A 19992-nucleotide genomic window follows, 5' to 3' on the forward strand; every position below is an offset into this window, starting at 1 on the left:
CTGCGCTCCCCCCGTGAGCGCGGCCGGTCGCGCTGGATGTACTATTCCGTCCGTGGGAATTAAGGTCCACCCCACATGGACGGAATAGTACGTCCGATGGCAGAAAGGGGTTAAGCGGCGAGCGAGCTTAGAATTATTTTTGTTATTAAGGGCGTAGAAGCGTTGCTGTGACCAACGTATAGCACGGTCGGCGTTCTCAGAGAGGTGAAGGTCTAGTTCTATCCGAGCGTGGAGGACGTCTCGATATGTGGTGGGTGAAGGTGTGGTTTTCATCTGGGACTCCAAAGCTGGCACCCTGCTCTCCAAATCGATTATTTTCGCATTTCTATCTTTTTTCTTGCGAGAGGCTTCTTGGATGCAGAGACCTCAAAGTACTGCTTTGTGTGCTTCCCGTAAGGAAATCGGCGAAGAGGCTGATTGTTTGTTCAAAGAGAAATATTCGTCTATATGATTTTTCAATTTTTGGGCGATTTCAGGATAGGAGAGCAGTGAATCATTAAGGGTCCAGTTGAATGAGCGGGGCCAAGAGTATTGGATATTTTAGTAAATGAATAATAAGTTACAGTAGAGCAGTGTCCCCCAAGTCCGGTCCTCAAGAGCCACCAACAGGTCATGTTTTCAGGATTTCCTTAGTATTGCACAGGTGATAATTGCATCACCTGGACTGGCAAGCATTCAATGATCTGTGCAATACTAAGGAAATCCTCAAAACATGACCTGTTGGTGGCTCTTGAGGACCGGAGTTGGGGAACACTGCAGTAGAGTATGGCCCGGCCAGAGGAGTCTACCTTGTCGTGGTGGTGGATTAAAAAAATCTTTGGGCCAAAACAAAAGCTGCTGTGTATGTGTGTGATCTGGTGATGGGAACTGTTAATGTGTGATTGGTGAGCACGTGGTGCAGAAGTGGTTTGAGGGGTTGAGGCGGAGCTAGGGTGGAGCCTGGGTGAAGTCTCAAGGGGGCCCCCAAAAAAGTTGCCAGTATGGGGCCCCGAAATTCCTAGTGGCAGCCCTGGGTAAGTATATTACTAAGAGCATTACTGATAGCACTCCAGGGGTAAAAAAAAACAACCAAAAAACGCTGGAGTGGTGATTTAAAGAAAATCTGTCAGTAGTGGCAACCCTCTTAAGCTTTCTATATGGGCATGTAGGTTATTGAAAGTCGACTAAAATGATGCCTTCATATCTGTGATCCAATGCTTTATTCCTGAGAAATCCATGTTTATTAATATATAAATGAGCTGTTAAGATCTATGGGTGGGACATACATTTCCCTGAAAATCTACCTCCAGAGATTATTTTAAATCAAAGGTGAAATTACCAGTGTGAGACATGTAGATCGAGAGTAAACTGTTGGTCATTACTTGTCTCACTCTGCTAATGCCCCCTTTTATTTACTATGGAAAATGTGGGAAGGGGGAAGAGGAGCGGTTGGATGTGATATTGCAGCTCAATGCCATCAAAATTTATTTAAAAGGCCTGTGATGAGGAAAAAGAAAAAAAAAAATCCTATTCACACCTACTTGACTGATTCCGATACTCTGACACCATGTCTGGTTTTGAGCATCAACATCTGGAAAGGGGCATCACATGACCAGTACAGCTAATCAGCGGCTGATGATCGGCAGCAGCCTTCACCATCTGTCCGAATGAAGCTGATCAGCGGCCACTGATTGTCAAGTAGTGCCCCATGCGGATGTTAATGCCCTGAGACTGGCAGAAAACGGTAATGAGAGCAGAGAACTGGCGCCTGTCCGATAGAGTAGTATTTTTTTTTTTTTCAATCACCCAAAACGACAAGAACTGTTACAGTAGTGGAAAACATCACTAAAGAGATTTAACTGGTAAGTTAGAAAACATTTTACTCAAATTCTGTTCATATATGTGTCATGGTTTTCATTTTAAACAGAAAACTGTAATAAAATGTGAAGTGTTGCTCGATAGATACCAAAAACTTGCAATGGCGATTACTGGGTTCCATCATCTACATGGGAAACAGTACTGCATGCATTTGACACAGTTGTGAACGCAGCCTTACTGCTGAGAGGTACATTTGCAGTAAAATACTACAGACTGGTAATATCTTGTACCTAACAAAGGCAAAACACAGAGCAGCCAGTCTAATACAGGAGCTTTCCTAGGGTCGAAAACTTGCATCTATTCAAAAAGGGATGGAGAAAAAGCTCACCAAGAAAACAAAGGGTCATTGTTTCAGTACTTACAATTAAGGTACCGTCACATTTAGCGACGCTGCAGCGATCTAGACAACGATCCCAATCACTGCAGCGTCGCTGTGTGGTCGCTGGAGAGCTGTCACACAGACAGCTCTCCAGCGACCAACGATGCCGAAGTCCCCGGGTAACCAGGGTAAACATTGGGATACTAAGCGCAGGGCCACGCTTAGTAACCCGATGTTTACCCTGGTTACCAGTGTAAATGTAAAAAAAAAAAACACTACATACTTACATTCCGGTGTCTGTCGCGTCCCCCGGCGTTCTGCTTCCCTGCACTGTGTAAGCGCCAGCCGTAAAGCAGAGCAGTGACGTCACCGCTGTGCTCTGCTTTACGGCCAGCCGGCGCTGACACAGTGCAGGGAAGCAGAACGCCGGGGGACGCGACAAACACCGGAATGTAAGTATGTAGTGTTTGGTTTTTTTTTACATTTACACTGGTAACCAGGGTAAACATCGGGTTACTAAGCGCGGCCCTGCGCTTAGTAACCCGATGTTTACCCTGGTTACCAGTGAAGACATCGCTGAATCGGCGTCACACACGCTGATTCAGCGATGTCTGCGGGAGATCCAGCGACGAAATAAAGTTCTGGCCTTCTAGCCCCGACCAACGATGTCACAGCAGGATCCAGATCGCTGCTGCATGTCAAACACAACGATATCGCTATCCAGGACGCTGCAACGTCACGGATCGCTAGCGATATCGTTGTTAAGTTGTTCATTGTGAAGGTACCTTTAGGCTATGTGCACACGTTGCGGATTAGGCTTAGGAATTTCTGGTGTGGATTCTGCCTCTCCTGGCAGAAAACGCACCTGTGGATTTGTTGCGTTTTTTGTGCGGTTCCGCAGCGTTTTTTTGTGCGTTTTTGCTTTTCTTGCGCATTTGCTGCGTTTTTTACCCCTGCGGTTTCTATAATGGAATGGGTACAAAAACACTACAGATTCACAAAAAAGAAGCGACATGCTACTTCTTTTAAACCGCAGCGTTTCTGCAGCGGATTTTCCGCAAAGTGTGCACAGCATTTTTTTTTCTCATTGATTTACATTGTACTGTAAATCAACTGCAGATCTGTAGAGTTTCTGCACCGCAAAAACCGCTGCGGATCCGCAGAGAATCCGCAAAGTGTGCACATACCGTTATTCAGAATTCTGTTCCTATGAGAAATAATGTAATTATTCATTTAAAGAATGTCTTGTAACATACTATGCGGATACTAAGAATAGCTCTTAACAAGAAAAAGTAGCCCAGTAAAATTGCAAAAAAAAACAACACACAAGAAAATCCCTAAGTATTCCAGCAATTATTACTGTAATCATACAGTGCTGGGGTCCTGGGTTCAAATCCCACCAAGGACAACATCTGCAAGGGGATTGTATGTGCTCCCCATGTTTGTGTGGGTTTCCTCCCAGACGAATATTATAATATATATACAATCATTCATGTTAATTTGTCTGACTGTTGGTGACTCTAGCATCAGTTTGTATTAAAGGAATAGGCTATTACTCACAATGGCACTCGCTCCTCAGGAACTAAGCTGAATACGACCCTCCCCAGAACCACACAACCAGGGTTTTTTCCTGACTGCAGAGCACTTAAGGCCTTTAGCTCTAGTCCACCAGGACTTCCATAATGACCCAAAAGCCCTGGATTTAAATTACTCAGCATGTTCTGTAGTCTTTTACCACGGATCTTTCCCTGTATGAGAAGATTTAAGAAGAAACAAATAATACATCAAGTTGGCACAGTGAGACAATTAAATCTTTGTAAAATGAAACTTTATGTAACAACTGCCTATCTTAATTCAAGGTGTGGGTTACATGGCGACTTTTACAAGTCCTCTATACAGAGACACCTAGCGTTTCTGGTACAGTAATGATACTACCAAATATTCCCCCCACAGCATCTCAGAACATACCAACTCACCAATGGCAGGATAATTGCCTTATACTCTCCCATACAACATAAATACCAAAAAAAAAAAAAAAAAAGACAGATGTATCAGCCCCTTAACTCCTTCATGACAGGAGGTATTTTCGGTTTTGCATTTTCTGCTACCCTTCTTCCTAGAGCCATAACTTATTTATTTTTTCGTCAATAATGCCGTGTGAGAGCTTGTTTTTGGTGGGACGAGTTGTACTTTTCAACTACACCATTGGTTTTAACATATTGTGTACTGGAAAACAGGAAAAAAAATTCCAAGTGCGGTGAAATTGCAAAAAAAGTGCAATCCCACAGTTGTTTTTTGTTTTGCTAGGTTCACCAAATGCTAAAAATGACCTGCCATTATGATTCTCCAGGTCAGTACGAGTTCATAGACACCAAACATGTCTAGATTCTTTTTATCTAAGTGGAACTTCATAAAAAAAATTTGCGCCATTTTCCGATACTCGTAGTGTGATCTCGGGTTGGGTGAGGGCTTATTTTTTGTGTGCCGAGCTGACATTTTTAATGATACCATTTTGGTGCAGATACGATCTTTTGATAACCAGTTATTGCGTTTTAATGCAATGTCGCGGCGACCAAAAAAAAAAAAAAGGTAATTCTGGCAATTTTACTTTCCTCGCTACGCCGCTTAGCGATCAGGTTAATCCTTTTTTTTTTTTATTGAAAGATCGGTCGATTCTGAACGTGGAAATACCAAATGTGTGTATGTTTATTTTTTTGTTTTATTTTGAATGGGGCGATGGGGGGTGATTTGAACATTTATATATATTTTTTTTATAATTTTTGAAAACCTTTTTTTCACTTTTGACATGCTTCAATAGTCTTCATGGGAGACTACACGCTGTCATAACCAGATCGCCTCTGCTACATACAGGCGATGATCAGATCACCGGTATGTAGCAGAATATCTCACTTGCTATGCGCACTGACCACTGGGCGGCACTCAATAGCAATATGGCAGTGACAACCATAGAGGTCTCCAGGAGACCTCCGATTGTCATGCCAACCCATCGGTGGCCAGCAATCACGTGACGGGGGTCACCAATGGGCAGATTTCCGGTGTGATTACCAGAAGTGCATGTTAAATGCCGCTGTCAGCAATTGACAGTGGCATTCAACGGGTTAATAGCCGCAGGTGGATCGCGATTCCACCCGTGGCTGTTCCGGGCACATGTCAGCTGTTCAAAACAGCTGACATGTGCTGGCAAGGAGAGGGTGTCAGACATTGGCGTACTATTACGCCTGATGTCGGAAAGGGATTAAAAGAGGACAATAAAATAATTTTAGAGAGCAAAGAAAAGGCTAAGATATTAAACTGGCACTTTTCATCCGTGTTCACCAGTGACCTGTCTATTCCAGTGATCATTCAATGAGGCAAAAATCTAAAGTTCACCACCTGATATAATTAGTTTAACACATCTACGTCTGAGCAATTTAAACATTGACAAATCCTCCAGCCCAGATGGCAGTCATCCACAGATACTGACGAAGTTGAGCTCAGTAATTGACAGACTGCTGTATATCATATTCTTAGACTCTCTTGTAACAGGGATGGTGCCACAGGACTGTAGGATGGCTCACGTGGTACCGATATTTAAGAAAGGTAAGAAGGTGGATCCAGGCAACTACCGTCCGGTAAGCCTGACATCAGTAGTGTCCACAGTTTGTGAGGGCATTATAAGAGAAGACGTGCAGAGCTATATTGTAGATAATAACTGACAGCCAGCATGGATTCATGAAGAATAAGTCATGATTGTCTAACTAACATGTAGGGCTTCTATGAGGAGGTAAGTGCAAATCTGGATGTTGGTAATGCGGCTGATGTGATTTATCTTGACTTTGCAAAGGCATTTGATACTGTATCCCATAACCGCCTTCTACTTAAGCTACAGAAGCAAGGACTGGGGGGAACTATATGCAGATGAGTAAGGAATTTGCTAAATGACAGGAAACAAAGTCTCATAAATGGTACATTCTCTAAATGGGATATAGTCAGCAGTGGGGACCGCAGGGATATGTGCTGGGACCTTGTTGGATCGGATTGAGAGTAAAGTGTCAGTCTTTGCTGACGACACCAAACTATGTAGGATACTAAAATCTGACCTTGACATTACAATATTGCAAAACGATCTGGATAAGAGGTCTGAATGAGTAAACACTTGGCAAATGAGGGTTAATATAGATAAATGCACCCGGGATGGAGTAATCCTATTGCTGCATACACATTAAATGGGAGCATACTCAGGACTACAGAACAGGAGAAGGACTTGGGTGTTCTGATTACAAGTAAGCTGAGCAGCAGTACTCAATGTCAAGCAGCAGCCAGAAACGCAAAACAAGATTTTAGAGTCTAAGGACCACGGGACACTCAAAAGAAAGGCGATTCTGACAGCTAAATAAGAAAAGGGTTCTTTACAGTTAGGGCACTCCACAGTCTGACTGCTCTATCACAAGAGCTAGTAATGGCAGACAGTATAACAGCATTTAAAAAGAAGGGCTGGATGATTTCCTCATTATACATAACATTGTGGGTTATAGATAGATTAGTGACGAAATGTACAATTGGTGGAAAAAGGTTGAATAAAGACCTAGGTCCATCAAGTTCAACCTATGTAACTATATCTCTCGCCTACCCATTTCACACCCAATAGTCTCCACCATATCCCTCATTTTAAACCAGTCCCACTCACCTAAATCATCTAGCTTATATAACTATATCACAGAAGCAGAAAGATGTCCAGGGGGTTTATACCTTGTTGTTGAGAAGAGCACACAACTTGCTCAGATAATCAAGCAACTGTTCTTCCCTCATCACAGGTTCAGTCCAAGATGGCTCTAGGGCAGCTGCTCGAGAAAACCCATCCAACGCTCCTTGGTAGTTCTCCTCGTACTTGGACAACTGAGTGGAAGACCGTGCCATTACAGAGGGCTTTATCAAAACTAAAAATTACAGCCATTTCCTACCAATGTAAATAGAATTCCTGGATATTCAACCTTACCACTTACCGTTGCTCGATTGAGGTGCAAATCTGGATTACTAGAAGCAGTCTTGTCCACCCTCTCCTATGATATAAGAAGTTTTTATGAATCGGTATTCAGTTCATGAACTCTTTGAATAAAGAACATTAGCTTCTATTCTTTCATGACGTTTTCCATATCATTATAACATTTCATTTCCTTAGAGTACGTCTACCTTTAAAACATCAGGTAGAAAGAGATAGGATTTCTACTTGCATTTCAGTTTTATTTCAGTTGTCCAATGTAGCTTCCAATGCAAAGAATGCCCAAGTTTTAAATGTGCATTCCCATAATAAAAAATGATGGCACATCACACTGGCAGTGTTACTGATCTTAAGATTATAGTCCACCTTATCTCCATCCCAGGGTGTGGTCTGGGGCTTAAGTAGCTGGCCTCCAAAGACAGCAGTGTTCAGAGTCTGGAGAGGAACACTCCAGGGAAGTGTTTGTGCCTGGGTTAAAGGACATGAAACATGGACATTGCTAACCCTGAGTGGGCTGATCCCTGGTTAGGAGAAGGACTGCATTTTGTTTTGCTGTTTTTCTCACAGGGCCATGTTTACTTTTTTCCAGCTTGGTTTATGCTGCACTTAACCCCTTAGTGACCGGGTCAAATTTTTTAAATCTGACCAGTATCACTTTATGTGGTAATAACTCTGGAACGCGTCAACAAGTCCCAGTGACTTTGAGATTGTTTTTTCGTGGCACATTATAACGTACGATAATGGTAAATTTGGGTTAAAATTTCCTATAAATAAACACAAACATAAAATTTTTTACAAAAATGTAAAAAAAAAAATAAAAAATGGCAATTTTCAACCTTTGAATGATTATCCCATTGATCCAGATGGTCATACCACAGAAAAACATTAATAAATAACATTTCCCACATGTCTGCTTTACATCAGCAGCATTTGTAAAATGTTATTTTATTTTGTTAGCATTTTAGGAGGTTTTTTTCAAGGAGATTTACAAAATTTTTTTTTTATTTTTTAGGGACTTATCCAGGTTTGAAGTGACTTTGGGGGTCCTATATGTTGGAAAACCTCCAAAAGTTATACCATTTTAAAAATAGCACCCCCTGACATATTGAAAACTGCAGTCAGGTAGTTTATTAACCCCTTTAGATTAGTTTCAGGAATTAATGCAAAGTGGCATAACAGAAACTGAAAAGTTTTTTTTACCACCGACCGTATTTTTCGGACTATAAGACGCACCTCAAATTTGGGGTGAAAATTGCAGAAAAAAAGATTTTTTATAAGATGGGGGTCCGTCTTATTGTCCGAATTTACAGTATCTTACCTGAGGGCTGGCGGTGGCAGAGCAGGGTCACAGGAGGCATGGTGTCGGCAGAGGTGGGGTGATGCGGTACGGGGTGCACCTGAGCAGGGTCCCTTCCTGCTTAGGTGGGCAACGCCACGGCCTGGTGTCCATGGGGGGGGGGGGGGTTGCAGCAGTGGTGTGGCAACGGCAGGGGTGCGGGGATAATGAGCGGTATGGCGTGAGCAGGGTCCCTTCCACAGGTGAGGTGACGCAGCGGCCCGGTATCCATTCCAATGTGAGCAACAGAGCCGGGTTAATTTCCGGTTTATCGGTGGCGGCGGCCATCTTCTAGAAGGCCGCGCATGCGCAGATGGAGATCGCGGCGGCCATTTTCCTGAAGCCGAGATCTAAATCTGCGAACTCGGCTTCAGGAAAATGGCCGCCGCGATCTCCGTCTGTGCACGCGCGGCCTCCCGCGGCCATTTCCCTGAAGCCCTGGGAAGCAGGACACTCCATCTGCGCACGTGTGGCCTCAGGAAGATGGCTGCCACCACCGATAACGCCATGATTCACTCGGCTCTGCTGCTTACTGGGCTTCTGCGTCACCTCACCTGTGGAAGGGACCCCGCTCACGCCATACCGCCTCCTCATCCCCGCACTTCTGCCACCGCCGCACCACTGCCGGTAAGTCTGTATTTCCCCTTTTTTTTGGGGGGGGGGGGGGGGGAATGTGTCTTATAGTCGGGAAAATATGGTAAATGTCACTAAATTCTGAACATGTCGCTATGGCTGGCAACTCTAAGGTCGCTATTTGGCTGTGAATTGCCATGGCAAACATCAGGGTCACACAATCATGATCTCTGGATGCTGATGAGGATAAAGAGGAAGCCCTCACCATTTATATGATGTAGTCACTATTGACAGCAGCATCTAAAGGGGTTAAACAGATATGGACGGTGCCAACACTAATCGTCGCTAATGCAGCTTGTGGTCAGCTATAGTGCACAGCTGACAGCTGCTGGATTGTCACCTGTAAGGGAATGCTATTCTCTCATATCTCAGGGACAGTATTCCATTTCTACCCATGTTCAGCCAATCTACCACACCAGCCGATCTACCACACCGTTTACCTAATGAAAGCGATTTAAACTTGTCTAAAGCAGCAATCTTTGTATTACATTAAAGAAGTTGTCAACTACTATAAAGTTTTTTTGTTTTTTTCATAAATCTTGCTATTATGTGCCACTGAAAACATCTACTGTGTTTATTTTAGCAATATTAGCTGTTATCATGCTGTAGCAGCACATCTTCAGTGCTGGATTCAGCTCTCATGGGGTTAATCGACAACTTCCTTTCTCCTGAGTTATTGTGCTCTAATACTACAAGTTCCATGATGCTTTGCACTGCCACTAAGCCCGAACCTACCACACCCACTCCAAAAACACACCCAAACCCCTCCCTCCTCTCTCTTCAAAAAGATTTGTAGTGTCATTTCTGTCCAACTCCTCTTTTACATTTGTCCAACCCACACTCCATTACACACACAGATGGATGGATGGATGGATAGATAGATGTGGGATAGATAGATAGATACAGTAGATAGATAGGCACAGACAGACAGACAGATAGAATTAGATAGATATGGGATAGATACATACAGATATATCTAATTATCTATATATCTATTTCCATAGATATGTCCATATCCATGTTTCTAAACCCCTTCACCCCTGGAGCTTTTTTCGCTCTCCTTCTTTCCAGAGCCATAATGTTTCCGTCAATATGGCCATGTGAGGGCTTATCTTTTGCGGGACAAGTTCTACTTTTGAACGACACCATTGGTTTTACCATGTGTCGTGTAACAGAAAATGTGAAAAAAATTCAAAGTGCGATGAAATTGCAAAAAAAGTGCAATCCCACACTTGTTTTTTGCTTGCCTTTTTGCTAGGTTCACTAAATGCTAAGGCTGTGTGCACACGTTGTGGATTTGATTGCAGATCCGCAGCGTTTTTTGCCGCACAGAATTGCATTAAATCCGCAGTGTAGTGCACAACCAATGTAAGTCTATGGGAGCCGCAGACTGCACATGCTGCAGAAAAGGCCGCACCGAAACGCAGCTTTTTTTTCTCCGCAGCATGTCACTTCTTTTGTGCCGAACTGCAGCGTTTCTGCACCCTTAGGTCGAGATCACACACAGCGAGATACGGCCGAGTCTCGCAGGTTAAAACCAAGCTCTGGCACCGGCACCCTGGAGCGGAGCGTGCGGCCGCACAGCAATAAATGGAGCCGCGCTCCGCTCCGGAGTGCCGGTGCCAGAGCTTGTATTTAACCTGCGAGACTCTGCCATATCTCGCTGTAGTGTGACTCCGGCCTTACACTTTCATTGAGATGTAAAACATATCTGCAGTTTTGCTGCGGATGTGGGCCTGAGAAACGCTGCAGTTCAGGAGGAGGGAAGTGTGTGGGCGGTGACCAGGGCCGGACTGGCCATCGGGCACTTCTGACAAATGCCAGAAGGGCCGGTGCCAGTAGTGGGCCGCTGCACTCTTTCCCCCCTACTCCCGTCAGTGCCGCCGCAGCATTCAACTATACCGGCGTCTATGACGCCGGTATAGTTCAATGCAATGATGGAGGAGAGAGCGTCCGCTGACGCTCCCTCTCCCATCATTCCCCGCTCTGCCTCTGACACTGCGGGTGCGCGATGATGTCATATCATCGCACACCTGCTGTGTGCCGGGCAGACTGCAGCCGCTGAGACAGGAGACAGGAGCAGCGCGGGCAAGAGGAAAGGTGAGGAGAGTTTTTTTTTTTTTTTTACTGGACTGTGGAGCCATTATCGGGGGGATGAGATGTGGGTTGCGCTGTATATACCACTCTGTGGGCTGTGCTGTGTATATACCACTGTGTGGGCTGTGCTGTGTATATACCACTGTGTGGGCTGTGCTGTGTATATACCACTGTGTGGGCTGTGCTGTGTATATACCACTGTGTGGGCTGTGCTGTGTATATACCACTGTGTGGGCTGTGCTGTGTATATACCACTGTGTGGGCTGTGCTGTGTATATACCACTGTGTGGGCTGTGCTGTGTATATACCACTGTGTGGGCTGTGCTGTGTATATACCTCTGTGTGGGCTGTGCTGTGTATATACCTCTGTGTGGGCTGTGCTGTGTATACTACTACGCGGGCTGTGCTGTATATACTACTACGCGGGCTGTGCTGTATATACTACTACGCGGGCTGTGCTGTATATACTACTACGCGGGCTGTGCTGTATATACTACTACGCGGGCTGTGCTGTATATACTACGACCCGCGCTGTGCTGTATACTACTACACGGGCTGTGCTGTATACTACTACACGGGCTGTGCTGTATATACTACGACCCGCGCTGTGCTGTATACTACTACACGGGCTGTGCTATATACTATGCAAGTTGTGCTATATTATATGCGGTCTTTGATATATACTATGGGAGGTATATTATATTCTATGGGGGAGGCCGTGTTATATACTACTAGCTATTGAACCCGTTCTACGCCCAGGTGGCGAGCATTTATATTGGTATATGGTCTCCATCCTGTCATGTGCTGCTCCATCCTGCGCCCCCATCCTGTCATGTGCTGCTGCCATCCTGCACCCCCATTCTGACATGCGCTGCTCCCATCCTGCGCCCCCATCCTGTCATGTGCTGCTCCCATCCTGCACCCTCATCCTGTCATGTGCTGCTCCCATCCTGCGCCACCGTTCTGTAATTTGCTGCTCCCATGCATATGCCCGGTACACTGCTCCATTATGGTTCATGGCCCCCATAACATGCTCCATAGTATATGCCCCGTACACTGCTCCATAAATGTTGATGGCCCCCATAAGATGCTCCATAGTATTATATGCCCCGTATGCTGCTGCGATATGTAAAAAAAAACAAAAAAAAAAAAAACCATACTCACCTATCGTCGCTGGGCGCCGAGAGCTGGGGGGCCTGAGCAGGCGGGGTCACCGGCGCGCTGTGGGGGTCAGGTGCCGGTATTGCCGCTAGCTCAGGCCCCCGACACTTGCTATATTCACCTGTCCCCTGTTCCAGCGCTGCACGCTGCTTCTTCCGGGTCCTCTGGCTGTGACTGTTCAGTCAGAGGGCGGCGCGCATTAAGCGCGTCATCGCGCCCTCTGAACTGTGAAAATCACAGGCAGAGGACCCGGGAGACGGAGCCGCACGCAGCGCTGGAACGGGGAACAGGTGAATATAGCTTATACTTACCCTCCTGGCGCGTCCCTGCCTCTCCGTTGGAGATCGCGGTGTGCGTTCAGTGTTTACGCATACCGCGATCTCCTGGGAGCGTCACTCTGTGGGGTCCAGACTGCGCCGGCGCTTGCGCAGTCTATAAAGGCTTCGGACAGAGTGACGCTCCCAATGTTATATTATAGATGTGGCTGTGTTATATACTATTGCGGGGGTATATTCTATTCTATGGGGGAGGCTGTCTTCTATACTATGGGGGGTATGTTATATTCTATGGGGGAGGCTGTCTTATATACTATATGCGAGCACATTTGCAGGATCCATTTTTTTTCCCGCCGTATCAGTTTTTTTCTCAGAGTTGTATTAGCGCCGGAGTGCGCCTGATGGCCACACGTTTCATCCGTTTTTTGCTAGATCCGTCACTGTGCATTTTTTCAACGTACCGAAAAACCGTTTCTCTGTATGTGTTTTCCGTCCGGATACAGCTTTTTTGACGTATCCTGCAAAAAACGGATGAAACGTGTGGCCATCAGGTGTAATCTGGCGCTAATACAACTCTAGGAGAAATAACGGATCCGGCGAAAATAAACGGATCCGGTGGAAAAAAACCATCCGGCGGAAAAAAAATGGATCCGGCGGAAAAAAACGTCCCGGTGGAAAAAAACAGATCCTGCAAATGTGCTCGCAGGATGCGTTTTACCCATAGACTTGCATTAGCGACAGATGGCCACAAGTCGCGTCCGTCGTGCTACGGATCAGTCGTGTTTTGGAATACCGTCGGCACGAAAAAACATTCAAGTGAACTTTTTTTGGCAGTTGCGCCCGCTATTTTCTACCGCAAATGCGCGGCAGAAACTCCGCCCCCTCCTCCCCGCACTTCAGAATGGGCAGCGGATGCGTTGAAAAACTGCATCCGCTGCCCACTTCGTACACAAATTTCACAACGTGCTTCGGTATGTCGGCCCGACGCATAGCGACGGACCTGTACCGACTCAAGAGTGAAAGAGGCCTTAATGAGCGTTGAATTTAATTTTTTTTAAAAAAAGAAAAAAACGGCGTGGGCTCCCGCGCAATTTTCTGCGCCAGAGGGGGAAAGCCGACGGCCGGGGACCAATATTTGTAGCCTGCTATGAATATCAGCCCGCAGCTGTCTGCGTAGCTTTTACTGGCCATTAAAATAGGGGGACCGGGGGACCCCCCCCCCCCCCCAAAAAAAAAAAAAAAAATGACGCGGGGTCCCCCTATATTTTATAGCCAGAAAGGCTACGCAGACAGCTGCGGGCTTATATTCACAGCCTAGAGAGGGGCCATGGATATTGCCCCCCCCCCCCCCGGCTACAAATACCAGTCCGCAGCCATCCCAGAAATGGCGCATAATCCTATTGTAGAAAAGGGTTAATAAAACACGCACACATTAGGAAAAAAGTATTTTAATATTCTTCATTTAACCATACTCACCATACTTCAGCGCCTGCAAAAAAACGTAAAATAATAAACCGTATACTACCTTTCCGCCATAGTCCAATTAATAACGAGTGTCCCACGACGATCTCTCCTATAGAACAGTGACATCGGGTGATGTCACTGCTCTATAGGACCCTCAGTGACACACTGACAGGAGATAATGGCTCCTGCAGTGCATCACTGAGGTTACTATAGTTCACTGGTCTCACTTTATGGCATTTGCTGCGTGGGAAAATGTCTCAACCAGCAATGCCAAAAGTGAGACTAGGGACTATTTTCTCACAGGGGCGTAGGAGTACTTTGTGAGGAATACATTGTGGAAGGATACCTTCCATCAGTGTGTTCCTGGAGCCCCTGGAGAGCGGTCGCATCAGCAGAGGCTCCTGCTCTCCACAGGAGATCGTCGTTTGACACTCGTTTTAATTGGATTTCTGCGGATCAGGGAGTATATTGTTTGTTTATTATTTTAATATTTTTTACAGGTGACAATGGCTTCGGGGAACAAAATGACAAGTGATGGTGAGTATGTACTCTATGTTATATGTACTGTATGTCTGTAGTATGTATGTACTGTATGTCGCATGTCGTCGCATGGTGCTGCATGTCGCATGTTGTTGCATGGTGCATGTCGTCGCATGGTGCATGTCGTCGCATGGCGCCGCATGGTGCATGTCGTCGCATGGTGTCGCATGGCACATGTCGTCACATGGCGCATGTCGTCGCATGGCACATGTCGTCGCATGGTGCATGTCGTCGCATGGTGCATGTTGTCGCATGGTGCATGTCGTCGCATGACATCGCATGGTGGCGCATGGCACATGTTGCCGCATGGCGCATGTCGTCGCATGGTGAATGTCATCGCATGGTGGCGCATGGCGCATGTCGTCGCATGGCGCATGTCGCCGCATGGTGCATGTCACATGGTGTCGCATGGCACATGTCGTCGCATGGCGCATGTCGTCGCATGGCGCATGTCGTCGCATGGTGTCGCATGATGCATGTCGTCGCATGGTGCATGTTGTCGCATGGTGTCGCATAATGCATGTTGTTGCATGGTGCATGTCGTCGCATGGCACATGTCGTCGCATGGCGCATGTCGTCGCATGGCGCATGTCGTCGCATGGCGCATGTCGTCGCATGGTGCATGTTGTTGCATGGTGACGCATGGTGCAGGTCGTCGCATGGTGCATGTCGTCGCATGGTGCATGTCGTCGCATGGTGTCGCATGATGCATGTTGTCGCATGGTGCATGCCGTTGCATGGTCCATGTCGTTGCATGGTGCATGTCGCCGCATGGCACATGTCATCGCATGGCGCATATTGTCGCATGTCGTCGCATGATGCATGTTGTTGCATGGTGCATGTCGTTGCATGGTCCACGTCGTTGCATGGTCCATGTCATTGCATGGTGCATGTCGTCGCATGGCGCATGTTGCCGCATGGTGCATGTCGTCGTATGGCGCATGTCGTCGCATGGCGCCGCATGGCACATGTCGTCGCATGGTGCATGTCGTCGCATGGCGCATGTCGTCGCATGGCGCATGTCGTCGCATGGCACATGTCGTCGCATGGCGCATGTCGTCGCATGGTGCATGTTGTCGCATGGCGCATGTCGTCGCATGGTCCATGTCGTCGCATGGCGCATGTCGTCGCATGGCGCCGCATGGCGCATGTCGTCGCATGGCACGTCACATGGTGTCGCATGGCACATGTCGTCGCATGGCGCATGTCGTCGCATGGTGCATGTCGTCGCATGGTGTCGCATGATGCATGTTGTTGCATGGTGCATGCCGTTGCATGGTCCATGTCGTTGCATGGTGCATGTCGTCGCATGGCGCATGTCGTCGCATGGTGCATGTCGTCGCATGGTGTCGCATGATGCATGTTGTTGCATGGTGCATGCCGTTGCATGGTCCATGTCGTTGCATGGTGCATGTCGTCGCATGGCGCATGTTTCATGTCGTCGCATGGCGCATGTCGCCGCATGGTGTCTCATGGCACATGTCGTCGCATGGTGCATGTGGCATGTTGTCGCATGTCATCGCATGGTGCATGTGGCATGTTGTCGCATGGTGCATGTTGTCGCATAGTACATGTGTTGCATGATGTCACATGGTGTGTGTTGTATGTATGTATGTATGTATGTATGTATGTATGTATGTATGTATGTATGTATGTACTGTGTATGTGTTTTTTTTGTTTTGTTTTTTTTACATTCAACACATTAGCCGGATGATGGGACTACTACTGTCCCATCATTGGCTAATGTGTCACTCACTGTCAGTGTAGCAGGCAGAGCCCGATGGGACTAGTAGTCCCATCGGAGGATGCCTGCACACACACACACCCCTCCCCCCACTGTCAGTGTAGCAGGCAGAGCCCAATGGGACTTGTAGTCCCATCGGAGGATGCCTGCACACAACTCCCCCCCCCCCCGAACCCCAGCGCCGGCACACATATACCGGCGCCGGCAGGCAGACACTGAGCAGTGAGCACACGTTACACACACAGCCCCGCCCGCCCCCAGCACAGCCCTGCAGGCAGCCCCCAGCACCGCCCACAGCCCACTCACTCTTGCTGAGTGACTGCTGACTGTGGGGGCTGGTCACACCTGCTGCTGACGTCACGTCAATTTCCAGAGTCTGGAAATTGACGTGACGTCGGCGGAAATGAGCGGCGGCTGCAGCCTGGGGGTCATGTGACCCGGACTCAGCAGCCGGGATAGCGCCGCTCACAGGCGAAAACGGCAACGCAAGGTATTTGCACAATTTATTAGGGGCCCCGGGGGGGGAGGGGGCGTACATTGGGGGGTTAATTGAAAGTAGTGGACATCCCCTTTAAGGGCTCCTTTCCACTTGCGAGATAAACGTCCGTGTCTCGCATGTGAAAACCAAGCTCTGGCGCCGGCACTCCAGAGCGGAGCGTGCGGCTGCATAGCAACACATGGAGCCGCACGCTCCACTCCCAAGTGCCGGCGCCAGAGCTTGGTTTTCACATGCGAGACACGGACGTTTATCTCGCAAGTGGAAAGGAGCCCTTAGGGTATGTGCACATGTCAGGATTTCTGGCAGAAATTTTCCTGACAAAAACCTGACATTTCTACCAGAAATCCGCATGCGTTTTTTTGGGGGGTTTGATGCATTTTTTCTTGCGTTTTTTCCAAATGCATAGAATAGTGGGAAAAACGTGAAAAAAAACGCAAAATTAATGAACATGCTGCTTTTTTTTTTACCGCAATGCGTTTTTTTTTGTGGAAAAAAAACGCATCATGTGCACAAAAATTGCAGAATGCATTCTAAATGATAGGATGCATATGTCTGCAGGATGCATATGTCTGCGAAAAAAACGCGAAAAAACCTGAATGTGTGCACATACCCTTACTCTTACAGCCTGCTATGGTTTTTTTTTTTTTTTAAAGAGATTTAACCTACTGAAAAGATAGATAAAAATCACACAGAATCTCCTTTACAAATAATAGTAAGATAATGTAAGCAGTAGTAGTACTCCAAGATCACTATTAGATGCAGGAGCACTGCTACAATTGTAGTGTATGGAATTTCACAATTAGTTGGAGCATTAACCACAAATCAGCAGTACCGGGCTATTAAAGCAAAATGGACAAAAGAGTAACCATGAACCACCAGTGAGGCTAAAAAAGATCATATACTGAAATATTTCACTTTAAAAAATTATTACCATTGAAAACAAAAAGGAGTCTACTAAGGAGGAAAGAAAATAGGGAGCTACACTGAAATCCAGTATATCAAGCAGCACATAGTGTGCAAACACCGAAGCACCCAGTCTAAATGGGTGAATAGACTGAAGCGTGCCAGGTGGCCATAAACACAGACTGAGACAAAGGATAATAGTTAACTAAAGTGTTGCATACCCATGGTTAGGGAGGAATCCGTGAAACCCACCAGCGCTGCCCCAACGCGCATTTCATGTGTTGCTTTCTCAAGGGGAGGTACCAGGCTATTGTAGCTTGATGCAATTACTAGAGTTGAGCAAATAGATTGGTGCTTCCCTGGTCCAGCATCCAGTCTGGTCCTCTGTAGCAGCTAGACGAGGGCAGTCTACACTGCTTCAGCTGGCATCTGTGTCCGACATCCTGGGGTCGTCCATTACTAGGCTCCACAAAATCATGAGGCCACATCATAACACACTTCATGATGCTTTGCGACTAGCACACAGTTCTTGTCTCGAGCCCTACAGAATAGCCCATACTTCTTGTCACGAGGTCTAGTAAGCGCAAGAAATGCCTTGGATACCAGTCCAAAAATGCCAGCTGCAGAAGTGAAGATTGAATAGTTTTGGCTGTCACAGAATCCCAGACTGGACGCTGGACCAGCTTGTCAGAAAGTCCTTACTGAGAGCTGGAAGAGCCGGGAAAAATATGAAGACAATCCTCTTTTCAAGCAGAGACTGAAGTTTATTCGGAGAGATCGCAGCAGAACAGTTCATAGAAGTTAGAAAGATGAAGCATGCAGGCACGAACAGAAGTCCAGACAGACAAAGTAACGCTGGGACAACACCTATACAAACGTACCCTCTCGGCCAGCAGAGGGCATACCTCTAGGCCTAAACATATAAACCTATAAAGCAGCGTTAGGCTGTGGAACACTAACTGATATCAAACGGCCTAATTATCAATAATTCATAAGAAGTAAATGAGTTATGGCCAGGGAGTCCACGCCAGAAAATAGAGGTATCAAAAATAGTCAAACACGTTTATTGAAATATCAAAATCTACATAAAAAATTACATATTTACAAAATATATAGACAAAAAGTAGTGAGTGAAGGGCAACAATTAAGAACGGACAGTATGTCATTTTTGATGTATTTTTGATATTTCAATAAACGTGTTTGACTATTTTTGATACCTCTACTTTCTGGCGTGGACTCCCTGGCCATAACTCATTTACTTCTTATGAATTATTGATAATTAGGCCGTTTGATATCAGTTAGTGTTCCACAGCCTAACGCTGCTTTATAGGTTTATAAAAGTAACGCTGATATAGAAGATGCTAAGCACAGCCTAAATAGGGGAGGTGCACAGTCATAGGTGCCCAAACCTGAACGTATACAATATAAAGTGACTAGCACACTCCAGGGTGTTGTGATGCAAAAAAGTGGGGATTTATTACATACAGTAAATCACAAACGTTTCGGTCGATACTGGACCTTCATCAGTGTGCTAGGTATAATTGTATACTTGTATGGCCCCAAAAACAATAGACTACTCGGATTTGCATCAATAAATAAATGACACTCTATTAGCGGTGGATACCGCATTTATCCCTAGTGTCCCGGCGTACTGACAGCTCTTTTGAGCCTCAGCGCCACCCATTATTCTGACTCACCGTCAGTTGACCAGCCTGGTTCTGTTTCTTCCCGGCTTGTTGCTTTTTTTCCAGCATGTCTGATTGATGCAAATCCGAGTAGTCTATTGTTTTTGGGGCCATACAAGTATACAATTATACCTAGCACACTGATGAAGGTCCAGTATCGACCGAAACGTTTGTGATTTACTGTATGTAATAAATCCCCACTTTTTTGCATCACAACACCCTGGAGTGTGCTAGTCACTTTATATTGTATAAAAGTAACGCTGGGACATCTAGCAGTGGTCTGGCCCTAGCCTGGCCAGGGTGTGGCACAGCGGCAGAATGGCGATGGAATGGCCATGTTGTGGCACGGCAGCAGGTTGGTGATGTAATGGCCCCGAACAACAGTAACAGGGGATTTTTATACATGGTTTAGACAAAGAAAGCTGCACCCTGCAGCAAAGGGCGTATACATGATAACCTCATATTGCAGAGAGAAACGTG

At 46.3% G+C, this 19992-nt stretch overlaps 1 protein-coding gene across 2 annotated transcripts in view; it reads right to left on the minus strand.

Moving 5' to 3' along the window:
- TTC5 (tetratricopeptide repeat domain 5) overlaps window positions 1-19992 on the minus strand; it is a 65633-nt gene that overhangs the window by 14567 nt on the left and 31074 nt on the right. For both annotated transcript variants that reach the window (XM_069760798.1, XM_069760807.1), the window contains exons 6-8: window positions 7180-7236; window positions 6926-7072; window positions 3737-3924 (exon numbers count right to left, since the gene is read on the minus strand). In XM_069760798.1, the coding sequence (XP_069616899.1) occupies window positions 3737-3924; window positions 6926-7072; window positions 7180-7236 (392 nt within the window). The remainder of the gene's footprint in view (window positions 1-3736; window positions 3925-6925; window positions 7073-7179; window positions 7237-19992) is intronic.

This window comes from Ranitomeya imitator, chromosome 1 (genome assembly GCF_032444005.1).
Source record: "Ranitomeya imitator isolate aRanImi1 chromosome 1, aRanImi1.pri, whole genome shotgun sequence".
NCBI lineage: Eukaryota > Metazoa > Chordata > Amphibia > Anura > Dendrobatidae > Ranitomeya > Ranitomeya imitator.